Here is a 25,783-nt window from a genome sequence, read left to right on the forward strand (position 1 = left end):
GCGTAGGATAACATATCACTCCTAGTGTTCAGTTCTGAGGCTGACTTTTTTATCATCGACAGTGCCACGAGTTTTCATTCTTTGTAATCGTTGGCTTAGATAAGTTAAGAGAGCAATAGGTGTTCTAAATGTGAGATAATAATATATTTTTCAGAACTCTAACTTGATAAAAACTAAAGTAATTAAGATGTTCATTCAAATTATTATTTTTTCGAGCTTCCGAAATTTAGTATTCGCCATATTTTTAAATAGAAATACGCGGTTTGCATCAAATGGGAACATAGATTTGTTCGTGTAAACTACTAACGAATCGCTGAGTCAACTGACACATTATCATTTTTATTTTGGGCATCTGGTCTGGAGATGATGTCCATGCCTGGAACTTCGATGGTCGAGAGTTTGAATCCGACCAGAACCTATTAGTCTTTCCAAGCTGAAAGTTTTCGGCTTGAAAAATAAATGTCAGCCTGTCATTTGTCCTCTTAGTTTTAGTCGCCACGTCATTGGGTTTTCTGAAGATTGAAGACTTTTTTGTTATTTTTAAAATTGTTTTGATATTTTTTAGTGTAGGTTATTGAATTCGAAGAAATTTCACTGATTTTTGTAAATTAAAAAAAAACCTGATATGCGGTTTTAGGACTATTTTTTTTTGAGTTTTTGGGATGTATTTTCATTATTCACTCAGTCAAAAAATTGAAATGAATGGAGTTTCGTCTTTAAATTGTATACTTGCCATAATCAAATTGTTTGCAATCATGATTTTCTCTGATAGCTTTTTTTAAAATCTGATTTTCCCGTTATTCACTAATGACTCCTTCGTCTGACTTGATGTTGTCAAACGTGCTTAGAGAATGGCTGGATCTTGTCTACTCTTTAAATCTCTTATAGTTTTGAAAAGTGTGGCAGTTTTTTTGCGCTCATTCATTTTTTACGCCTGAGCACGCTGGTAAATATTTTTGTATCGCAAGTGATGTGAAGCATAGTATTAACGTGGCTGTCTAAAGAGTTTATAAAGAGATTAAAATGTATTCAGAGTTAAGTTAACTAAACGAACAGTGAACACATACGAAACTAAACAGTAAACTGAAGGCTGTTAAATTTTCATAAATTTTAACTGCAAGTGGCTCATTAAATTGCTTTGATGCAGATTATAAATATTGGCTAAAAATGCACTAATGAGCAAAAAGTTGAAGAAAAGCAGCATAACAGCATTGGCTGCAAACTTATATGACTCGCAATGTCTGTAATACGTGTTGAGACAAAAACGAACAGTTGGTGCTAGTTACTCGCAATGCTACTTCATTACAATAAGAGGGTCGAGTAAAAGTATCATCTGAGATCTCGCTCATTTGACCCCTTATATATTTTAGCGATTTGTCTGCTATATAGCCAGCTTAGAGGATTACTTTGATTTTCAGTAATGCATTCTCTCTGTATGGTTTAATGCTTGAGCGTAACAGAGAATATTGTGATTAATTTCTTGGTTTATAATGTTCGTGGCATCGTTGACATAAGTTCGGATTAGGTGGTTGCATATTTACTCGTGGCCTGTTTAGAGCGCGCTTGTTGTTTACATTCGGAGATGACTTTTCCACATTGAAGGCAAATCGTGTTCAGTTTGGTAAAGTGGCGTCTTAACTTGTGCCTATCAGTCTACGGCTAATTACTTTGACCTTGTGATTTTGTTAATTAACGGTTGATAAAGAACAAATTATGTAAAGGTTATTAAAGAGTGGCAGATAGTTTTGGTCATGACGATAACCCAGTGGAAGTCGCATTTGTATTCATTCGCAGTGCTGTGTTTTAATTGCCAGTTAAATAGCCAATGGTTTGCTGAGTCAAACTCCAATGTCATTTGCGTACAGGTTGGTGATCATAAGTCAATTCTTTCAGCCAATCGGTTGCGTAGTTGTTTACCTTTTGTTTTATGTTGTGTTTTGTTATTTCAGAGAATTAGATGAGACACCACTGGGGGGCAGTTTGCGAGCTTACCTGTTCGAAGAAGGGCGTGGCCAAAATTGCACGTTTCATTGCCTGTTCGATTAAATCAGCAGGCCCTCAAATGTAATACATGGAGATGTAAAGCTACTTCGGAAATCAACGACTGTCTTTTTTGTCGATTGGTGAAAGTTAAATACACCTGTTATATCAACTATAATATTACCTTTGACTCGATATTAGCTGCGCTAATTATCTGATAGAAAAAATTGTGAATGTTTATCTTCTACCTGGAATTTTCTGCAAGTTGTTTCCAGCTGATGAGCGCCGAGTGTCCAATCAGCATTCGTCTAATATTTATCAGGATCAGCAGCCGTAATTGACACCCAAGGAGAGGAGGGAGAGCAAATCCATCGCCCCTGATTTATGTCCATATCGGCCACTTCGTCCCACCTGTACAACTCGCCTCTTCTCAACAACCTATCCTACCAGCAGGTCACCATACTTCTTCTCTTATTACGTCTTTTTTATGTATTGTTTGTGTTCTTTTCGCTTTTGCTTTTCTTGTTTGTACTGCCATTTTCTGTTTTGCATATTTTTCTTTTGGCTTTATTTTATGATTACCATTTCCCTCGCAAGACTTGCGTGGAGATTTTTTGCCTTACCGGAATTCGCATCTGAGATGCCATGTGCTTCATAATAAATTCCAATCCAATAACAATTTATGCATGTTCAGCTTCGTTATAGGTGACGCCCATGCTTGGGACGACAAAAATGCTGAGTTTGATTCCGACCGGGAGCCGATTTTTTCAAATTGAGTACTGTAAAAAGTTTCTTGAAAATACTATTGCCGGTCTATCGTTTGTCTAATTGCTTTTATCGCTTTACTTTTAAAAATTTGGACTTGTTTTCTGACTTAAATTGTTATTGGATCAGCAGGCCCTCAAATGTAATACATGGATATGTAAAGCTACTTCGGAAATCAACGACAGTCTTTTTTGTCGATTGGTGAAAGTTGAATACACCTGTTATATCAACTATAATATTACCTTTGACTCGATATTAGCTGCGCTAATTATCTGATTGGAAAAGTTGTGAATGTTTATCTCCTACCTGGTTTACTCCTCGTTTTTGTTATTGGATTGGATGCGATAATAAAAATTGATTTTGATTTGTTCCTGCTTTAATTTTAAGGTCTATGATTTTGTATTTTTTTTTTCGTTTCAGAGGTTTCTTGGACTTTTTGTTTATTTTGCATCGGTTTAGTTGCCTCATAATCAGGGCTGTCATATTGTTAACTAAAACGTTTTTAACATGTTAACATGTTAATTATATGAAAAAAACACGTTAAAAACAAAATTGAGTTTTAAAATCACTCATTGAGTTGTTTAAAGAGAAAAGCCAGCTTTCCAGCCTTCTCGACGCCCAAAGAACTTCGGAGTTTTCCATAAGTGAGTCCGAGAGTTGAGAAACACCGCTCCAATCCTGCACTGGAGGAGATAGCATTGGCCAGTGTCGATGCATAGTCGACCAATTCTTTCGAGAATCCCAGTCGAAGTCCACTTCTCCACCAAGCTTCACTCTCGACCTTTTTGTAACCCTCAGCAAAAAGGTATTCGTTATAGGGAGGAACTTTTGCCATGTAATTTGTGAGCTCCGGCATGATATTTTCACCAGCCGTTTCACGGATGTAGTCGATGGCTTGTCTTGTTTCATCCGGATTCTGGTCCTCTCCGGCATACTTGTGATCGAGCAAATTAGCCGCTAGGACGACGGGTAGAATGGCCTGCTGAACTCGCTTAGCGACGGCACTTGCATACTGAATTGGTGCTTGTCCGGCAACATTTTTCCAGAGCTTGAATGTTTCCGACAAAGTGCAAGAATTTTTCTGCAAATTGTCCAACGTAACCCCGACTGATTTCATGAACTGAAGAATATCTTCTGCAGATCTCTTCAGAGATATTTCTTCCATATGACGAAATACCATGTCGGTATTCTTCAGATGCTTGTTCGCTATTTCTGCAAGCATAAGCCAGTTCTTCTGGAAGTATTCGATTGTGTCGATATTGCTGTTCCAGCGAGTTTCGCAAGGTAATGGAGGTCGAGTCATGTTGTTCTCCACAAGGTCTGCAGAACATGCATGGGTATTGCGAACCCATTTGAGGACAGTGATGATCTTTGTCATAATTGGCTTGATATCTTTCTGACAGAGAATGTCTTTGGAAAGTAAGTTGGCGATGTGCGAGTGACACCCATAAGTGTGAACAAGTGCTAATTCTCTGCGCATTGCATTCATGTTCGCTGCATTATCCGTGACAACGCTAGTCACATTGACCTCGAACTCCTTCCTGACATGCTCCATCTGCTCACGCGTGACTTGAACAAGATATTCTGTTGTGTGACTTTCTCCAATAGTACTCATCGTGTTCACTAGATAACATTTGCCACAATGATAAAAGCTGACACCGAGAACAGGTTCATTGGTCAATGTCGACCAACCATCGATAGCAAGTGTGACGTTGGAGCCCGACACCATTCGCTTCACTTTCGTTTGTTCACTTGCATAAATTTCGTCCAGTAACTCTCCACCAATCCTTCGGCGATCTGGAACAGTTGTTCCTGGTCGCAGAAATTGGACAAGCTTCGCGAGATGCTTGTTTGACGCGGCATTAAACGGAGTGTTGGTTGCGATGAAATATCGAGTCACAAGGATATCGCTCTCATGCTGCCTCGTGGGATTAGTGGAGATGACATTGAGAGCTGTCTGTCTCTTCTTTGGAGCCGGCGGAGCAGATGATGTTGTAGTGGCAGAAGATGTGGATTGCTCCTGGATGTCATCGTCATCGTCCACATTCCGGCAATCCCTCATGTGCTTCTCCATGCGTGCCGCATTGTTCACAACCTCAAAACCGCAGGTCTTGCATTTGGCCCGTTTAACGCCGCCAACGATAATCTCTTTGAAGCTGTACCACACGTCTTTCTTCTGCCGCGGCATGACACAATCTGAAATAAATATTTGTTAGTGTATGACGCATGCTGTTAGTACATCATGTGTTAAAAACAATGGTACCAATAGGTGTTATTAACATGTTAAATATAGGTCTGTTAATAACACCTTGTTAATAACATGACAGCCCTGCTCATAATACATTGTTTGAATGACAAAACTAATTTTTAAGCGTATTTGCTCGGGGCATTTTAATTGTTTGAATTTTAACAAAAATTTGTGGCTGATATTCAGAACGATATTCACAGGATTCTTATCCGTTGCGTTTACTCCTCGTTTTTGTAAGGCTCTTTTTTCCACTTTGTTCAGGCTGCTTTGCGTTTGCTCAATCCTTTTAAAACCAGGGCGACTGGTTTTATTAATGAAATTGTTTTCAGAGGAGCGAACTTGTTCAATAAAGTTTTGAAAGAATGATTTAAGTTAATTAAAAGCCGAGTCATTAAAATCTTTTTTCAATTTGTTTCCAAATGATTGACTTTAGAAACTGTATCTCGAAAAAATAGTTTAAAAAACCGTAAACAAACTGAAAACAAAACTGTTTCTTGAAGTAAATATAACTGGTCTTCTTTGGAATGCTTTTTTGGCTAGTCAAATAAAATTGGGTAATTATCTGAAACGGTTGAGTGTTTCCAAACTTTTGCCCTTTGATTTTTTTCTTTTTGGTATTAGAAATAATCGATACATGTTGATCATGTTATTAATAAACGAGCTATTTATGACCCAAAGCATTTAAAATCTTTGGACCTTAGAGCGTAAGATAATTCTTTTTGAGTTTCTCTGATGCTATTCTAGTTTTTTTCTGATGCCCTGACGGTTTTGTATAATTGATTGATTGTAAACGTTAATCAAGACAGCTGTAGCGTTGTATTTTTTTCACCTAAACTTATTTTATTAAGCCATTTTTCACCTAAACTTATTATGTCAATTGGAGACTCAAGACTCAAAACAAATGCTTCCAATTCTTTAATGGGAGGTGTCAAAGGTTTTTTATTTTAAGATGTAGAACGGAAATTTTATTCATAACATTTTAAATACAGTGAGATAGATCGTTAGCGCTGACATTTTGACGGAAGATTTAACCGTTGTTGATGGGTTTTGACCTTAAATCGTGAAAACAGTTCATGATATCAGTCATTTGTTGGCCAAGAATTGAAGCGCCGTCGTAGATATTATGAATTTTTTCAAGTTTTGTCGTAGTTTTGAAACATAGAAAATTGTCCAGGTTGAGCTACTTCGGTTGACAGTTTTTATTTTTTTCACAATTTTCACTCTTGCTCTGCTGGTATATTCGAATACTTTGATCTTTGCTGTGTTTTTTTTTCTAGCTAGATACGCTTCTTCCACGTGATTTCGGCAACTTGCCTTGAGAATTTCGAAATGATTGGTCTGATTGATCCATTGTAGGTTAACTTGTAGAAACTTATTGTCTTTTCTCAAAAACTACCCTCCTAAACTGACATTTGTTAAGTTTGTTAAAATCAATTGTGTGAAGCTCGCTTGCATGAGTGGCTACTCCCAAATACTTCCAAAAAAAGTAATGGTCCTCGGAAAAATTAAATGTTTGATTTTTTGACCGTGTTTTTGAACTTTTCGGTTTTTCTCGAAAACTACCCTAACAAATCTGAGGGTTTGATTTCAATCGATGGAACAGGTTGCTTGGAGCTCCTCTATACTGCTTTGCCGAAATATAGTAACACAAATAAATATGGCCCTTGGAAAAAAAAACAGATTTTTTGACCGTTTTTTAAAATTATTTGACTTTTCTCGAAAACTTTTGTCCCAAATCTGAGCTTTTACGATCAATCAAAAGAAAGGGTTGAGAAAAGCTTCCTTGTGTAAATGACGACGGCCAAATTTCCTCATAAAAATTTTTGGCCCTCAGAATAGGCATTGTTTTCATTTTTGGCCGTTTTTGAAATTTTGTGACTCTTCTCAAAAAAATACTCAGCCGAGTCTGATATCAGCGGTTTGATCGAGGCAACAGGTTTTGGGATGCCTCCGTGCATAAGCGGCAACGCCTGAAGATTTGTTTACTAAAATGTTGTTTTTGGGAAAATTACTAGTTTTCAAAAAGTTTCGTTCCTATTTTATTAGAGAAATAGCCAAGGTTTCGGGTGAAGCCCAATTTTTGATGTATTGAAATGTATATCCAATACAAAATTATCAAACAGGCACCTCCAGCTTTAGCTGCGCACCTAGTTTCTTTTGAATTCAATATCTTCTGAATTGTCTATTTGAGTTATCGCTGGTTGTTTCACTTATGCCCAAAATTTTTAAGCTCTCCCATCTATTGTACGACTCAAGTTGTTTGTCTCACATTATGTTTGTAACGTGCTTTTTAGCTCGCTGCTTTTATGTTCTTTTTTTCTCGATTTTTGTTCTTGAGGGTTGCACATTTGACTCGTATTGCTGTTGCTGTAACTGCTTGTCTGCTTGTAGTTCTTTCATCATGGCAAGCTTTCTGTTTCGTTGATTGTACTCAGGACTGCCTATGATCTTTTCGAACTGGAACTCGCTTTTGGTAGCGGAGTCTGATCTGGATTCGCAGGTTCGGTGGATTGTCGTCAACTACGTTTGCGATGTTTGATACTTCGAATTGCTCCTCAGTTTCAATTGGCGCAGTTGAAATAGATATCTGCGTCTCTATTTAATACGTTTATAAGAACAATTAGGCTAACTGTAGTTACCGCTCTTTTTTGAAATTTTCTCCTTATTCAATCGTCGTTTTTTGAAAAAGATCAACAGGAAATATAAACAACAAAAATTGCAAAAAACGAACAACAAATTTTGTCAGGTAACAAAAGTTGAAGTCATTTTGACAAAAAAAAGCCTAACTCATGTCTTGTCCATGAATTTGCTGCTGGATAAGATAAAGATTTGAGATAACAACATTTATAGTTGATTAATCGTTTTGCGCGCCATAATGAGTAATTTGTTTGTTTAGGCGCCTGTTATTAGTCCAAGTTCGAGCTCACCCGCGGATGTGCTTCAGAGTCCGTGCCGTGGAGGAGATGCCCCTTTGACACGCCTGTCGCCACTAGTCACTTCCTCTCAATCCTCGGCGGAGACCTACTCTAGCTCGGACCAATCTCACTTCGGACTCGATTTGTCGCCCTGTAAAATGACCAGTGGACCCATCGTGGAGAACAGTACACTTAACATGAATCCTGTTGCGAACGGGAACAACAACGAAAGGAATACTAGCAGCGGGTAGATATAATGAAAACATCCAATTAGTGACAGTGGGATTCTCTTGATTTTTTTGCAATAATTCGAAGCGTAATTACTTTGATTAAGGGACGTGTTTCTGTCATTAATTGCTGTTGTCCTCAAAAAATATGGAATGATGATTATTACTGAATTTCGCTTCAGTTGAAGAAAGTCACGATGTTTGCTTCAGATGCAACTTGTGATGCGATCAAGAAATGAAAAAAAAAGAAACATGGGATGTACTCGAAAGTTTTGAAAAGAAGTATAAACATATGCATAACATGGATAAAACGATTAATCACTACATACTGGGTGTAAATAAATACCATGTTATACAAAATATGAAAATAACAAACACAGTCTGTAGTGATTAATGCTTTTAGCCTAAACCGTTGGATGTTTTTGATAGAGCGGATGTGTGTCGATCTGACGCGAAGAACAACAATTCGCCCAATTGCTACCAGTCCTGTTTCTCTCCCTCTATGAAGAGACCGTCTCATCCTCATATTAACACCGACCTTAGGACGCCCTCGAGCGAGTTCGGGGGATCAACCATCGACACTGCCGGAACGCCAATTTTATCGACTGCGTTCTCCCAGAGCAGCTCAAGATCCAGTTGTGAATCATCCCAAATTGTCTCGTCTCAAAGTCTGGTTGCGATGTGCACCGCCTCGAGGACCTCGACTGTCGGGAGTCTGTTGACGAGTGCAGTTCCGTCGGTGACAGCAGCCGCTCAATCCTTGCAACCGAATTCATCTGACTCGACTATCACGATTAAATTGCAGCTGTATGGGTTCCAGAATCCGGGATCATTCACAGCTTCAATGTTAGTTGAAATTTTAGTGTTAAATTTGTGTAAATTGATAAAAGTTTTCTCGAATCGACGGAAGTATGAACGTTAAAAACCAGCCTGAATTTTGATGGGCTTTGTGCATTTTGAGAGTGGTCGGAACCAGAAGGTTCTTTCTGGTATTTTAAGAGATTTTGGTAAATGAGTTTTGTTGATCAAGTTTAAGTACATTTTTTCAGTTTATCTGAAAACCCGCAGCTCCTTTACTCGTTGAAATTTTTGATCCGGCATTGTAGTGGACGTCAACTTAGCCCCTTCATATTTTTCTGAAATGTGTGCAAATTTTTGTTTTCTGATATTTTGCAAAACAGTTTGTGCAATGTGTTTAATTGTGCTCTGCAGAAGGAGCTAATTTTTGCCCTATTTTTGAAAAGAAAAAATTTTTATAAATGTTTTACGAATTTTGCGATATTGCACTCTGCAATAAAAACTATGAATACTGGAACAAAAGAATTTGACCGACTTTTGGGCTCGATAATGGATGTTATTTCATAGAATTTCCAGCAAAAATGTTATTTTGAGATCCATGTATGATGTCAAGTTTTGTCATTTGAAAAATTTATTGGAAAAAGATGATGAAATATTCTCAAGTTTTCCCTTTGAGACGTCAAGGGTTTTTGTAATGGTTATTTGAACATAAGTCGCTTATTAAATTGCTTTTTTTTCTGTTAAAAACTTTCACGATTTTTTTTGCCCTTGCGATAAGCAATGGTATTTTGCAATCTGGTACAAGACTATTTCTCTGCAACCAGCTTTCTTTTTGGGGAATCTATTTCTGAACTTATTAATCGCCTGGTTTCTCTCTGTTGGAAATATTGCAATAGACATGTTTTGGGCATGCTGGCATTTTAAATAACCGTCCTTTTCGAAATTTGCTTTTTAGTTTGGTTGTAATGTTCTCAACTTAATTTTTTATTTCATTTTTTTTTCTCGATTTAATAGGTTTTGGCCCGTTTTATATCGGCTTGTTGGCCTCATATTGCGTCATTTGATGAGCGTAAAAAGTTTTGTGTGATTGTGTTTAATGAGGAGGATGGGGCTTTGAAATTGTTAGTCGTTTTTGAAATTGTTAGTCGTTTTTGCTCAAAGGGTTTCTGCTAATTTATTTTTGGCTCTATTGCCTTTTGCTAAGTTTTCTTTTGATTCAATTTTTTTCTTTTTTGTCTTGGTGTTTTTTTGAAAATTTTTGATAGATCTAGTATTTTGATTGATCTAGTTTTTCGACATTTTCGAAACTGATTTAATTTTTTTTTCGATTTAGCAGCTTTTTTGTATTGTATCGCAAGTGGAGCGAAGCTCGGCTTCACATCTGTGTTTAATTTCTTAGCATAATAAGTTACAGCTGCTATTTTGATTTTGTGGAGTAGTGGTGATGCTTATGCTAGGGACGTCAAAAGTCATCAGTGAAATCTGGCCTGAAAATTATCTGCTTGCAAAAATTTAATTGTCAGAAGATCGTTTGCATGCTAATTTTTGTCAACCTAGTTTGTACATGTGAAGTTTTCTTCTAATTTTGACTATAAATGACAGCTATTTCATTTTTTTTCCTAAAATTTTTATACTTACGATTTGATTTTTTTCTGCTCAGATGAAAAATTATGAATAGAATTATGTCTCACATGATCTGAAAGTATAATTTGTCTGATTTCATATTTTGAGAAAAAGGTTCCTCCTTTCACAAAGAATTCCATTGTCGGGGTTGAGTTTGTCAAATCGGCAACCTTAAATGTTCCAAGTAAGTGTTAACCTCATCGAGTATCAGAATTAAAGGTTAATTCGAGTTTTCACTGCTCAGTGTTGCGAGCTCGAGAAGAGTCGAAGTTAAACGTAGACGATGCAATTTTCTTGCCTAAAAACTGTTTTGTTTCTGATTGGCTCTAATATAGTTATTTTGTTTTTATTAGATTAAGTGAATTTTGGGCTGGTTTTCGTCGAATACTGATTTCTAATTGACTAAAATTTTTACATTTATTTAATTGATCTGGTGAAAATCATGCCCTCTCAATAGAATTTGGGGATATTTTTTGATTTTAATAGACTAAAAGGGACGAACCGGTGGGAATTTGTCTAAGTTTGTAAGAATTTGTAATAAGCAAGAATTTGTGTAAGCGACAAAACGTGTATTTAACGACAACTTGTGCTCTTGTGCGTTTTAAAGCTTCCCTTTGCCCCTTTCTCGCTTGTGTTTGCGAAGTTGCAGCTTCGCCTGTGTCAATAAGTGTGACTCATAAAAGATTCTTGAAATTCGAATTTTTTTGTTTCTTTTGCTGTCTAGAGCTTTGACTATGTGTAAGGGTCAGATTCTTCTTTTTTATGGACATGCACCAAAATGTATTCTCAGTTTTTAAGTTTTTTTTGTAAGTTTGTTTTTCTTTGAAGCTTGAGCTCAGAAACTTTAGAAACTATATATACGGACTAGTGATATGAATGTTTTGTCCAGGTATGCACCGGACTGTGTGTTGCGTGCGGAGATGTTGGAGCCTGCGAAGTACTCGACGATGCCGATCACATTCTCCAATGTGCCATGTGATGCTGTGCAGCAGAACGCGACCTTCTCCAACTTCCTCAGTCCCACCGCCAGACACGAGTTCCTCAAACTACTCAACACAAGTCAGGCTTCTTCACAACCGTTTAGATTCATTTCTGTAGCCATATAAATGGCCAATTGAACATTTGGAACGTTTCAATTTTTTACCATTGCTTTAACCAAGTTAATTACAACCGGATACTAGACTTTTTCCGCAAAAAAACGGTTTATCAGGATAACTGAAATTGTTTTTCTCCATTTTAAACCTAGGTTGACTTAACATCTACATTTGGTAGTGTGTAGTTGAAATTGCATTTTTTTCCAGAAGTTGATTAAGAGTAATGCACGTTAAAATAATTTGATTTAAAACATAAAAACTTAGTTTTACTTGAGTAACGTTAGTTTAATTTGAGTATTTTAGCGCATTTTTGGATCTAAATTTGTGCAAAACTTGAAAACAATTTTTTTGATTTTTTTTTCTTTTTGTAAGTAACTTTTCTAAAAAATTGTTTTTGAATTTGCTTATTTTACTATGACTGTCGAATATACCTAGTCTTCAGTTTTTTTTTGTTAAGCTCTTTTTATCACACCACGCCGAAAAAAACGACAATTATTTGAAAAAAAAACTTTGTTGTATTTATTGAGACTGGTCGGATTATTTTGTGACACTTGCACAGTAACCGGCTATCCTTGTTTAGCTTGCAAACGCTGATTAAGAATGCGAACTTAAAAAAACCAAAACGGCAAAAGGTTAAACTGAGCGGAAGACTTATCTGAAAAAAGGAAAAAACACGAACTATTCAAGTGAAAAGACAATTCGTATTTTCACGCTTGGACTTCTTTTAACGCTTCTTTAGAGAAAAATGGAAGTAATTTTTTGTAAGCTGTGAATTTCAAAATCATAGTCGTCCACATTTGAAATTACAGGTCCAAATTTGAAATTATAAGTCCACATTGAAAATATAATACCATAAAATAAACTAAAGCATCAGAAAAGGTTGCAAGAAGTATTTTCAAAAAACAAGGACAGCCGGTTGCTGAGCAATAAGCACAGAATGTTCCGACCATATTCTTGAAAAAAAAACTACAAATTTTTTTAAAATTTAGTTTCAATTTTTTTTGCGTAGTGTGAGGGAAAGATCTGAACGAAAGACTATATTTCAGACATGCCGATATTCATATTAAAATAGGCATTTAAGAAAACTGTTTTTTTTTCCGAAAATGATCAATAAAAAAACCAAAAAAAAAATTTTTACAGAAAATTTTACTTATTTTATTCCCAAAATAGCGCTAAAAAACGTTGAGAACTAACTAAATTTACTGAAATTTGCAGGGCTTTGATAAAAAAAGTCAAGTGTTATTTACCATTCACTCGCGACTATCCTTCTATTATACTAAATTGGACGAAAATCAAAAACTTCAGTCCGGTTTTTCTCGACACTGGGACAATTTTTTGTAAGTTTTTAATATTGTTCGAAGCCTGACTGAAAGAGAGTTAATATGATATATCTTTCAACACAGTCCCTAAGGTACCTGAGTTAGCGCGTAAAACGGAAAAGAGACTTATCTTCCGTTGCAAGATAATTCATCAGACAAAAAATGGCCCAATAAATAATCAACAGTGGGATATGTACTGAAATCAGGTAGTTATCCTTGCAAAAAAATTGCATGCAAAAATATATCCAAGCTCGAAAAGGTTTACTAAATTAACAACAGAAAAGTCAGTTCCCCCTGACAAGATACTTGCTATCGCTGGAGTAATCAAAATGGATATTACGATAAAACTTGGGTAAACGGCCAAGGTAATTGCGCAGCTTCAGCTTTCAATCATAAAAGATATGCAAAATATAATTAACAGAACGAACTTCAAACTGAGTTGACATAACTTGGTATACTCCACCTCTAGTGGCCAAAAAACTTCAATTTAAGAGTCCTAAAAATTGACAGCTTCTTCAAATAAAAGAAACCGACCACTCGGTATGTCCTCAAAACTTCAATGTCTGCTTTGGTTGATGATTAAAGTTTCAAGCGAAAATCAACTTGACACTCCCCTGAAAACTCAAAATTTACAGAATAACCACCGATGTACCGTTACAGTTTAAGTCTCACAAATAGATAAACTTTATCCCCTGGAATAAAATGTTTTTTTTTAAGATGAAAAAGTCAAAGGCAATAAAGCGTTGTAGAACCGAATGGCACAGAGAAACAGCATCGCGCGGGAAAATTATTCTGTGCTGCTTAACAGTCGGCAAACACTAGTCACAAATAAAGCAGCTACCTATGCTAAAGAACTGCCAATGCAATGGAGCAAACGTGGCACCAAATACAAATAGACACAATTATGCGTAAAAACAACTAGGGGGCCAGCTAAAGCTGGATATATGTGTTTCGTATTGAATGAATTTGCTATACTGATGCGGCACAAAAATGGTGATTTTTCAAAAATTGGACTTAGAGCAAAACCTTAGGTGTTCCCTATTAAAATAAATGAGAAAAAGTTTTTAAAAATTTTTGGGACAAACAATTTTCCCAAGGAGATGACATTGCTCTTACAAAAATTAAGGGGTCACCGCTTCTGCAGGTACCATTATCGCAACCGGTTCTTTCAATTGAACTTTTCATCTCAGATTTGATTGTGTAAATTTTAAGAAAACAAACAGTTTCTAAAAACCGGTCAAAAAGATTTCCAAAAAAGGAAAGAGCAGGTCATGGCCGCTGAAGCAGAGAAGATTCCCAAAACCGGGTTTCTCTATTAAACACAACCTGAGAATTGTGTTTCTCAGAAAGTCAAAGTTTGCAAAAAAAAACTTTACGTTTCAAAACTTCGACTTGTTTAAAGGCTATAGTTTTTTTCTTGAAAAAAAATGGGCATGGCCAGTTATAAAAGTAGGCTTTCAATAACCTGTTGTTTCGAATAAACCTATGATATCAGATTTGGAAGGATACTTGACGAGGAAAATCCAAAAAACGGTCAACAAATCAAAAAATTTACTTATCATAGAATCGTAGCCTTTCGTTTGAAAAAATAGGGCGTGGCCTCTTATGCAGAAGGGATTCACTTCAATTGAACCAAAAATTTCCGATTTGGGAAGGTAGACGTCAAGAAAAGCCAAAAAACTTTAAAAAAACGATCAGAGATCAAAATTTTGAAGTTTCCGAGGGCCATAGCGTTTGGTGTCGAAAAAATGGCGATGATAATATTCAAAAATGAGAAAATTGAGTTTTGGTTTCAATGAATTGAACGATTTTGAGAAACTCCTCAGCATAAGCGGCTACATCAATTTTTTTTTACTCTAAGTAATGGCCCTCGGAATAGTCAAATTTTTGATTTTGACCGTTTCGTGAATCTTGTCGACTCTTCTCGAAAACTAACTTCTCACATCTGATATTGTGGGTTCAATGGCGATAACGTGTAGTGAGATGCTCCCCTGGATCAGTGGCCACTGACAACTTTTTTTCAACAAGTCATCGCACTTGGAAAAAACGACCGAAAAAATCAAAAAATGAACTTTTCCGAGTGCGATAACTTTTTGTTGAAAAAAAAGTTGTCAGTGGCCACTGATGCAGGGGAGCATCTCATTACACGTTATCACCATTGAACCCACAATATCAGATGTGAGAGGTTAGTTGTCGAGATGAGTCGACAAGATTCACGAAACGGTCAAAATCAAAACTTTGACTATTCCGAGGGCCATAACTTAGAGTAAAAAAAATCCATGCAGCCGCTTATGCTGGGGAGTTTCTCAAAATTGATCAATTCATTGAAACCAAAAACTCAGATTTAAGAGTGGTAGTTATCGAGAAAACAAAAAAAAATCAAAAATAGTCAAATATTCCCCCACAGACTTTTCGAAGGGTACAGACAGAGAGGTCAAGTAAAAAGAGACTCTAGGGGAGTATGCAGGCACGCAGGGTAGTAGGTGGTTTGTCAATTGATACCCCTTTTTTTGTAAATCAGTAGAGGTTTTTTCCGAGAAAAGCTAAAATATTTGCTAAGTGAAAAAATTTTCCAAAGAAAAAATGAAATTTCAACTAACCGAGTGGTAAACATACAACCAAGTTGAAAAGTGCGGAGGGGAGTGTTAATATTGTTTTCCATGAACAGACCCAAAATAAGGTCTTTATGTTGATGAAAAATTGACCGGAATAATTTGGTCTGCGGATTAGCGAAACAAAAAATAATAAAGAAGGAAATACGAAGTCAAGGCAAGTAAAATTACAAATTGTAGGAGTAAATCAAACACCAAAAGCAACAATAAAGAAAAATTTAATCAGCTTAAAAAAAACGATTCCTGGATGTTACAACTAAGCCGACAACAGATAATCAGACAAATAATTGGCCGACAATTTTTTTAACCGAATATTTCCCGTTTGAAAAAAAAACACGTCCTGGTCAGACTTCAACCCAGGTCTTTTGTAGTGCCAGGCATATTAGTTACCTCCAGGCCAAGTTGACCGCGAAGGCTAAGACGTTTGAATTTGTTATAAAAGAAGGTACCACTAGAGATGAGTCCAGACGAGTCCTGTGAACAAAGTTATTTACGGAAAAAAAGTCTTTTAACCGATTGCAAGACCCTTGATTGTTGCAAGGGTAAATATAACAAACTGAAAGCATCCACACTAACTTAGCATGTGATTAAACGGGGCAATGATAAAGACACATTATGTAGAAAAATATGCATTTAAAAAAATTGCGAGATATATGGCGAGTTAGAAAGTTTCCGAAATCGAAATTGTCGTTATGTTATGCTGATATTGTTTGAAAGAAATAGATTTTTTCGGGTCATTTCATGAAGGAGAATGCATCAAATGAAATATTTTCGAATCTGAAATTACTGAATTTACTAATCGAATCTCAAAGCACATGCTATCAAACATTCACACCAATATTTGCGACTTAGATTACAAAAAAGAGATCAGTCGTACTATTACACTGCGCTGACTAAAGTTAGGGTAAAAACTAAAAATAGGGTAGAGCGCGGGTTGAAAACTTGAATGTGTTTTCGAGTCAGCTATTTTGATTATATCATTTGCGCTGCACGTTGTTGGTTTTTATCTTTTGGTTTTTTATTTTTTGAAAAGCGCTACTTTTGAAAATTTTGTGGAGACATTTGCAAAGTTTTCTCTAAACTCGTCAGTATTAACACCCAAGTGCCTTTATAAAAGATGAAGAGCCAGGCAACCGAACATGAATTCCACAGGTGACACAAAAAGTTATAAACCACAACAAAATTAAAACCAGGATTGGTTTAAAAGCCCAATATAATAAGATATCGGAGGAAAGAAAGTCTTCCCTACGCTCCAAAATTTAAAGTATTATTAATTAAATATTACTAACAGACGCGAAGCGGAATGTTGCACCTTTTGGGATACCAAATTATAGCAATGTTTAAAAAATATTACATTTTCTTAAAAAAAACTGATACAAATCCTGAATCTCAAAAATTAATATAACTCCAGGAAATTCATTAAAAATGATTACTGGGTTTCATTCGAAAATTTTACAAAACGAAAAATCCATTTTTCGCTTCATTTAAACAGAAGCCTAAAAACGAAAAAATGAAACAAAAAAACGAATTTCAAACAATCGTCTGCAGAAAAATAACAAAAAGTTCGTAGTTTTCATAGAAACTATTTACCGAAGCCATAAGTTATCTTCGGGTTATCAAAACACTAATAATTTTTCGTAATTAACAGATGGAATTGGTTTTTCATAAGTAAGAGGTGGAAATAATAAGACAAAATTAGGATTTTGTTCAAAAAATCGTGGTCAAAAATTTCAAAACTGAAAGGAACCTTTGCAAAACTCTGGCAACTTGGAATCGAAAGAATTACACTCGCAAGTTCAATATAAATATTTGGGTATCAAAAGTCTCCATTTTGCTTGCTTATAAAGAAAAGCAAATGATAAAAATTTAAAAACCTGAACCAAAGTTTTCAACACCATGAAGCGGATTATTCAACACCATTTGCGATATTACAGAAAAATATTTTTGCAAGCTAGCAGAAACCATGAAACAAAAGCATCTAATTCAAAACAAATGAAAAATTGTCTTTAAAAGACAAAGACCAAAATTTTATAACTTTTCGCGATCCAGCAATTACTGGCACTACGCCGGAGTGAAATAAGTATTCAGAAACATTAAGCGTGCGGCGAATCAGACTAAGCTGGGGAGGTAAACTATTGTCTTCTAAAAAGAAAAACTTAATAAAGTTCTGTAGAGTTCCTAATAGACTATATAATTCTGTAAAATTAAGATTTTTCCGACCATTGAAAATGGGTAGGAACGTAATATTTATTTTTATGTTTTCCACACAAAATCAGGTACCACAAACTATCATTGAATCGGGTCCCATCATCAAAATATATCCCTTTGAAGCCCATTTAGACGTAATTCGTACGACATTTAAAAACTTTCAAAAGTTGTCCCAGTGCCGAGAAAAACCGGTCTGAACCTTTACTTTTGAGTTTTTGGACTAATTTCAGCAATTAAAGCGATTGAGTAATATTCGTTGTATGAAAATTAGTCTTTTAGGCAAAAAAAATGATTGCGAAAAAAAAATTAAAATTGGAAGCTTCATTTGGAGCTGCTTTGGCAATAAACTTTAACAAAAATTCGAAAACAACTGTTCGATTATGCCTAGATTACTAACTTACTACGCGCGTGTACAGTTCTGTCATCAGGCCACGCCACGCACAAGAAACGACACTAATTTGATAACTGAGTTATTTGCCAAACTTTTTGTTGTTTTGAATGAATGTGGTTGGAACACTCTTTGCTACTTGCACAGCAACCGGCTATCCTTGTTTTCCATTAAATTTTGTTTTTTCTTAATTGAAGATAATTTTTGCAATCCTTTCTGACGCTTATGTTCCTTTTATGGTATTATAATTTCAATATGGACTTATAAATTAAAATTTGGACCTATAATTTCAAATTTGGGCTATGATTTTGAAATTCTCAGCCTACAAAAAAAAATTTATTTTTCTCTAAAGAAGCGTTTAAAGAAGTCCAAGCGTGAAAATAAGAAATGTCTTTTCACTTGAATAGTTCGTGTCTTTTCCTTTTTTCAGATAAGTCTCGCGCAAAAGTTAATGTTTTGCTGTTTTGGTTTTTTGTTTTTTTTTAGTTCGCATTTTTAATCAGCGTTTGCAAGATAAACAAGGATAGCCGGTTACTGTGCAAGTGTCACAAAATAATCCGAGCCTAGTCTCAATAAATACAACAAAGTTTTTTTTAGATAATTGTCGTTTTTTTTCGGCGTGGTGTGATAAAAGGAGCTGAATTAAAAACTAGAGATTGGGTATATTCGACAGTCATAGCAAAATAAACAAATTGAAAAACAATTTTTTCTCAGAAAAGTTACTTGGAAAAGGAAAAAAAACTTGTTTGCAAATTTTGCACTTTTTGAGGTTTTGAAAATTTTGATTCCAGAAAGGCGCTAACGTTACTCAAGTAAAACTATGTTTTTATGTTTTAAAGTAAGCTATTGTAAGCTAATAAGCAGTTAAAATAAGACTGCTCGCTTGCTTTTTTGGCTCAAAATAAGACGAAAAAAATGGAATTTTTCAAATCGGTTTTTCTCAACTCGGGTAAAAAAAATTTGAAATTTTTAATGTGGTTCGAATCACGACTGTAAGGTCTTTTATATGACATATCACTCATCAACCCATTCCTATGATAGTTTGCGGTAAACAAAAAACAAACAATTACGGTCTCCGGTTACAGAATAGGAAATCAAGCTAAAATAGAGCGTACATACGCAAATCAAATAAAAACGAAGACCGCCAATGAAAAAATCAATGATTTTCGAAAAATTTATGATCAGAAATAAAACACTCTTGAATCTCGATCTACACTCGCCAAATAACTTCAGGAGACATAAGCAGTAATCATAAATCAAAAAATAATTTTTATTTCAATTTTTCTTTTAAACATTTAAAGAGTTCGCTGTGCTATCACTTTGAACCAATTGAGAATGAAACTACTCATTGTAATTCTGTTACTAAGTTGCTAAAAACGAAATACAAACACTTAAAGCCGACAAATGTATAAACCAGAGAGCATACATCCAAAACTGATATTTTTTTCTTTAGAAACAAGAGTTTTATTGTGCAGAAAAACCCACAATGAAATTCAAAATTGAACTGAAAAAGTAGAAAGTCTAAAAATGAAACACCTGGCAAGTAAATTGACCAAATTTGGGACGAAAATAATTTAACATAGCCAACTGACAGTTGGAAAAGTGCTACCTGTTTTTTCAAAAAACAATACTTTCAGCTGGAAAAATAACTAGCTCCGGACGAGATCCAAACCTAGGATTTTTGCCCTCCCAGATGTAGACCTTAGCTCTAGGCCAGGTGTGCCGGAGAATCCAAGATGTTTGAACAAATGATTTAAGCCTTACATCAAAATTGTTAAGGTCACGAAAAATTTGATCATTTTTTTGTTTCAAAAGTGGATTTTATTTTTAAGATTTCACAGCGGAATTGAAAATTTACCTAATGATCCAGTTTTGTTAAATCAAAATTTTATCAAAAAAGCACCAATCAAAAAATGCTCTTGAATTTCAACGAGCTTAATGGGCATATAATTTTTTTTCCAGTTTTTTTCAAATTGGGTTAGTTTTATCAAAAATATCAATCTGAAATTTTTATTGAAATTCAAAAAGCTTAAAGGCTGTTTTTGGTATTCTGGAAATTGATGTTATTCAAAAACAAGTCAATATGTACGCTGCGATTAGCAAGGGTAGTGCAATCGGGTACTAGACTTTTTTTTCACAGGACTCATCTGTTCTGGACTTCTAAACTCATTTCTAGTGATACCTTGTTTCATAATTAATTCAGGTTTCTCAGTGTTTCTGGCCCTTTTAGCCTGGAGATAATGGTAAGTCTGCGACGCAAAGGTCTTTAGTTCGAATCTGACCAGGTCTTGTTTTTTCCAAACGAGAAAAATTGTGTTTCAAATAAAAGTGTCGGCCATTTATTTGTCGGTTTGTCTTTTGTCGGCTTAGTTGCCACATCTGGGTATCGTTGTTTTTTTTGCTGAGCTTATTTGTAATGGTGCTTTTAGTGGTTGATTTACTCGTAATATTACTTACATTGGCGTGTTTACACTAGCCAGCTTGCGAAGCGTAGTGTATTAGTACGAACCTTCTTTTGTGTTCCTTTTCCTTCGCCTCTGTGTTCCTTTTCTGTTTTTTTTTTGTTTTCTTAAAAACTTTTTTCAACACAAAATGTTTCTGCCTATTTTTTATTTGCTTAGTGACCTAATTTTGGGTTCTTTTCAAAGGGAACACAATTTAAACATTTCCTTCCGCACTTCTTAAGTTTTTTTTGCGTTTTTACCACTCGGTTTGTTGATTATTTTTTCTTTTTTCTTTCGGCTTAATAGACGGCTTATTTTATATCGGCTTAGTGGCCTCTTTTAGCGTCGTGTGATGCGCGAAAACGTTTTTGCGTGCTTATGTGTGTTATGAGGGGAAAGGGGTCGTAAAAATTTTTAATCAGTTTTGAATTTTAAAAAAATTTGGCTCGAAGAGTTTCTGCTCAGTTATTTTTGGCTTTGTCACCGCCTGGTTAATTTTGTTCCGATGCTGATTTTGCGTTCTTTTGTTTGGGTATGTGTTTTTCAGAACTATCTTGATTCATTTTAATAGATCTAGTTGTATGTATCGTAAGTGCTGCGAAGCTCAGTTTCGCCTCTGTGTATTTTTTCTGTTTCTTGCGTTCATTTACTCTTTTCTAAAAGTCTGTTAGCTATATTTTTAAGTTCAAATTGAGTTCTCCTTGAGCTCATTGACTCTTTTCGAATAGTCTGTTTAATGTTTATTTGATTCAAAAGTCTTTCTTTTCCTTAGAAAATGTTTCAAAAACTGTCAATCGTTGCTTTTGGTTTTCTTGAGCTCATAATCAGTTTTCCAAATGTCTGTTGGCTACGTTGTATGTTTGTATTTTTTGCTCTATTTATCAAATTTTGAAATTCTTCGCGAAATTGATGTAGAGGCGGATTCTAATTGCCTAATCTATCGTCTTACGTGGATGATTTCTTCGCTTTGTTTGTTTTTTTTCTCCCGAAAAAGAGGGAGAAAACAGTCTTTTAACGTCGATAATCTTTTAAGATGATCGTTTGCCTGGGTGATGTAGTAGTCTTAACTAAACTAACTATTTTTCGATGACCTGTTTCCAGCTTTAGCGTCGTCCTTTTGTTTCAGTGGCGGAAGAGGACACGCCAGACGCAATGTCAGAACTGAGTGGGATGACGTCATCCCTCGCGGGCGCACTGGGTGGGGCGGGGGTGAGGCGGAAGTTCCCACTGGTGGAGAGTCCAGTGTATTGGCTGTTCAACAAGACAGACCGCAGGGCCTTCTGCTTCTCCTCCAAAGTGTGTCTGGAGGGAAACTACCTGGACCTCAGAGGCAGCTCCTCCGCACAGCTTTTCATATACGTGCAATTGTACAGGCGGTCAGTACAAAATTTTTTCTTTTCAAATATTGTTATTGTTTGAAACGAATGTTTTCTATTTCCTCTGGCGTGCTGAAAAATTACTGCAAGTTTTTCTTGACGCCATTTTTTTGATAATTGACGTGCAATAGAATAGGCGCTCTTTGTTTTGAATTGGTTTAAGAGTGGAACAGTTGCCATCAGAGTTTATAATATTTGCTTTTTTAATTGAATGGTTTTAACTTTCGGAGCAGCCATTTTAATAGAAGGGTGTCTTCGGATAATAATACTGTTATCCATATCTAGAAGGCCAGTTTGTTATTTGCTCGCATTTATTAAATTTTCACTTCAAGGGTGGAAGTTTTTCTTTTGAGAAACTTTATTTGTATACGATTTCATTATTTTTTCATTTCGGTTTTCTGTCAACTATTTTTGAATGATTCTTTGTTTTTTTCCTGGAACAGAGAGTTCATTATTTTTAGTATAACACTAGTCAGCTCAAGGATAACATTATCATTCATGTGCGATGCTTTCGGAGCGTTACATTTGAGGAGTTTTAACTCGGGTGCCTCGCAATTAAGTACAAATATCATATGTTCAGACATTTCTCTCATTTATTCAAAATAATATAAATTGTGTCTCATTAAAAAACGACGTCTCTGAAGTGGAAGGTTCTTGAGTTTTCATTCAAACAACAGTCGTTTTCCTAATTTCGACGAAAAATCATTTAGTCGAAGTTTCTTTTAACTGAATGTGTAGTTGCGCTAGTAATTAGTTTCATTTTTCTGAAGTATTCTTATTCATCGATTACTATGATTTATTGTTGCGAATCAAAGTGAGTTTAGTTTTGAAACAACTTATTTGTGCGACCAATCACTTGATGCTCTTTTCAAGGTGTTTTTCACGACATTTTACGCATGCGAGATCAAGTGTCTTGTAACCGGAATCTCCGTCTTTTTTTTCATGTAAACCAACTTCTTAAAATCTCTGAGCATTACGAGCAGGGTCGCGTTCTGACTGACACGCTTGTTTTCCTGATAATTCAACAAACATACCGGTAGCAGGTAGTAACCATATTTTAGGTTTCGTGGTTTTCCGTCCTTATTTCGGCCGGCTCATTTCCGGTTTTTTATCATATACACTCAGTTTTTTTTCAAATAGTTTATAAGGCAAAAATATTGTGTTTGTGGTGTTTTAAAATTGTTTCAGAACGTATTCTACTTTCGAAAGTGGAATTTAATTTTAAACTTTCTAAGCGGAATAGAAAAATTCACCTATTGATCCAGTTTTCACAAATTGGTTTTTTTTTTTCATTTTGGTACCGCAGTAGGAATATTCTGATAATTTCATTGCATCCGGTTTCTCTTGTTTTTTTATTTGTGTGAAAAATTTCGTGAAATTCTGTGTAAAAAATAGCCTCATTCATCCGTCTTTATTTTCAAAAAATACCTCATAACATCATAACAAAGTTTAAATCAAAAGATTCGAAAATGGAAAATCTTGATCTTTTGTTTCTCTATCGATTGTGTAAAAATACAGTCTAGTGAAGCATATCACGGAAGTTGGCTGCTTAGAAGATCTGATTGCAAGATACGACTTCAATTCTGTAATTTTTTTCTTAAGTTTTTCATTTGCGTTTTCTGAGTTTCGTTGAAGTTTTTTTTGCAGTTAGGTTCTGCAGAAAATTATCGACATAGGTGCGTTTGATGATTTATGGCGTGGACTGTAATGGTGTATATGTGTACCTCAAAGGTGAGCTAAGTACCTGACTTCTTGAAGTAAAGAGAGATGTATGCGAGCAATGGTGAATTGCATCTTGTGCTACTGCTTTTATTGGGTTCGCGCGGGGCTTTCTTTTGAGTTATCTATCTATCTATCTATCATTTAAGGCATTTAGTGATTTAAATAAACCTTTCGCATTTCGATCACGCGTGGCCGCGCTCATCGGCAATTTGGGTCACATCTTGGCAAAATGGAATGTTGCTCCTTTTTATTGTCATAGAGTAGTAATTTAACTATAAAGGTGTATATCTTCTGTTCCGATTTAGCCCTGACATTTGGGTCATTTACGGTCGTAAAATAGGAATAGCCACGTTGATATCTCTTCTTCTAGCATGCTATGCTAGTGTTGTGCATGTGCTGCTCCCCTAGCTGTAGAATTCGCAGCAGATAGATAGATATATCATTGTCACCATTTGCAAATTCGAGGAATAAATGCAGTTGCAACATGCAAAGCAAACTTATATGAAATGAATGCTGTTTAATGGTTTGGTGTTGCTGCTTTGAAGCTGTTGCAAAAGACGCTCTCTGTTGATCGAGAAAAGTAATCGAGTTTGAGTAAAGTGAAATCCTAACTGTTTGATGAGTCACAGTTTTATGATTCTCGATTTGTTGATGGGTCTTGTGAGCGATTCCGTTTTACGATTGTTTTAATTGGGTCGTAAATTGTAATAAATGGGACAAAGTTTCAAAAGGTTGATCGAAATTAGAGAACACAGGTTTTAACCCTGAAATACACTTATGCAGTCCTTTCGCTTTCTAGTTGCGATATCATTTGTGTGGCACAGATTCTACTATTTCACTCACTATTACCAACTTCGAAAATAATGGGAAAAGCTACCAAATTTACTTCTCACCGTTATATTTGTTGCAAAGTTGATTATTAATTTAGTGCTTTAAGATTTTATAAGCAACTTTCAATTAAGTAGTCAATAGATGTTATCAGCTGGAATCTTTGCCAAATAAACTTTGCATCTGAAGGTTGTTCACACACAGATCAAAGCTTGATATAATTTAACTCCCAAAATCAACATGACCATGATGACAAACTTGTGTTTGGTTTCCATTCAATCCTATATTCCTGAAGCTGTACCCTAGCTGAAGTATCTACATACCATAAATTGTGCAACATTTCTCCTGGTAAGTTTTTTTTTGTAATTTTTGGATGCCTTATAAATACATGAGCTCTGCAATGATAGATTACTACAAGTTCAAATTTAAGCTAAATTTTAATTTAATTTATTTCAATGCCAATCGATCAGATGTTATCCATTTCTTTAATCAATTGATGACCTGAATATTTTTGCAAGCGATAACAAAATTTGTAAATTTCCATTATTTAGGTCGAATGCTGTTGCTTAATATCGCTATTTTTTCAATTTGAGAAATTCGTCATTCATTTTAAACCCGTTTTTCCAGGCGAAATTCAATAAATAAGGCGAACAATGTAGCAGTAAATTAATTTCGGATGTATGCCCAATTATTAGCTACGCAATTAGACATAATTAAACTCAAATTGAAGTTTATACTCCTAAAATGCCGTTTTTCAAGAACCACTTCAGACTAAATTTGCTTAGAAATTCAGTTCTAGAAATTTGGCCGAGATGAAATGATCTGAGATACCCTAATGAAAGTATCAACACTTGGTTTCAAGTGCTTGCCTTTTTTTGAGTTCTGAGAATGCCAGTTTTCACCATCCGAAGGAAGTTTACCATCTGAAGGAACTCTTTCTCGAAAGAACGAAATAAACACAAGTGTTTCATTTGAGTTGAGAAATACGTAACAAACAAATTGGTTGTTCAGCCTGACAATTTTCCTTAGCTCTGTAGTTTCTTTACCCTTGCGACAGCAAGGGTATTGTAATCGGGTTCTAGACTTTTGTTTTCCCGTGAACAACTTCGTCCACAGACTCATTAGACTCCTAGTGGTACCTTCCTTGCTTCAAGTTTCAAATTTTTTTAGTGTTTCTTGCACACTTAGCTTGGTTGTAACGAATACGCCTAGGACGGCAAGGGTCCTGAGTTTGAA

The 25,783-nt window shown here is 35.5% G+C and overlaps 2 protein-coding genes across 5 annotated transcripts in view; both read left to right on the forward strand.

The window, feature by feature from the left end:
• LOC134846099 (uncharacterized) overlaps positions 1–25,783 on the forward strand; it is a 434,549-nt gene that overhangs the window by 44,249 nt on the left and 364,517 nt on the right. The window lies entirely within an intron of this gene.
• LOC134846096 (uncharacterized) overlaps positions 1,177–25,783 on the forward strand; it is a 57,980-nt gene continuing 33,373 nt past the window's right edge. For 2 of the 4 annotated variants that reach the window (XR_010162784.1, XM_063863310.1), the window contains exons 1-6: positions 1,177–1,865; positions 1,950–2,433; positions 7,890–8,155; positions 8,565–8,981; positions 11,446–11,615; positions 21,748–21,997. Coding sequence is in view for 3 of the 4 variants with exons in the window: in XM_063863310.1 (XP_063719380.1) it covers positions 2,365–2,433; positions 7,890–8,155; positions 8,565–8,981; positions 11,446–11,615; positions 21,748–21,997 (1,172 nt within the window). In the remaining variant the exon portion in view is untranslated. Of the gene's footprint in view, positions 1,866–1,949; positions 2,434–7,889; positions 8,156–8,339; positions 8,418–8,564; positions 8,982–11,445; positions 11,616–21,747; positions 21,998–25,783 lie in introns of those variants that run through there. The other 2 variants (XM_063863307.1, XM_063863308.1) reach the window with 2 other exon arrangements.

The sequence above is a fragment of the Symsagittifera roscoffensis genome, chromosome 5 (genome assembly GCF_963678635.1).
Source record: "Symsagittifera roscoffensis chromosome 5, txSymRosc1.1, whole genome shotgun sequence".
Taxonomy (NCBI): Eukaryota; Metazoa; Xenacoelomorpha; order Acoela; family Convolutidae; genus Symsagittifera; species Symsagittifera roscoffensis.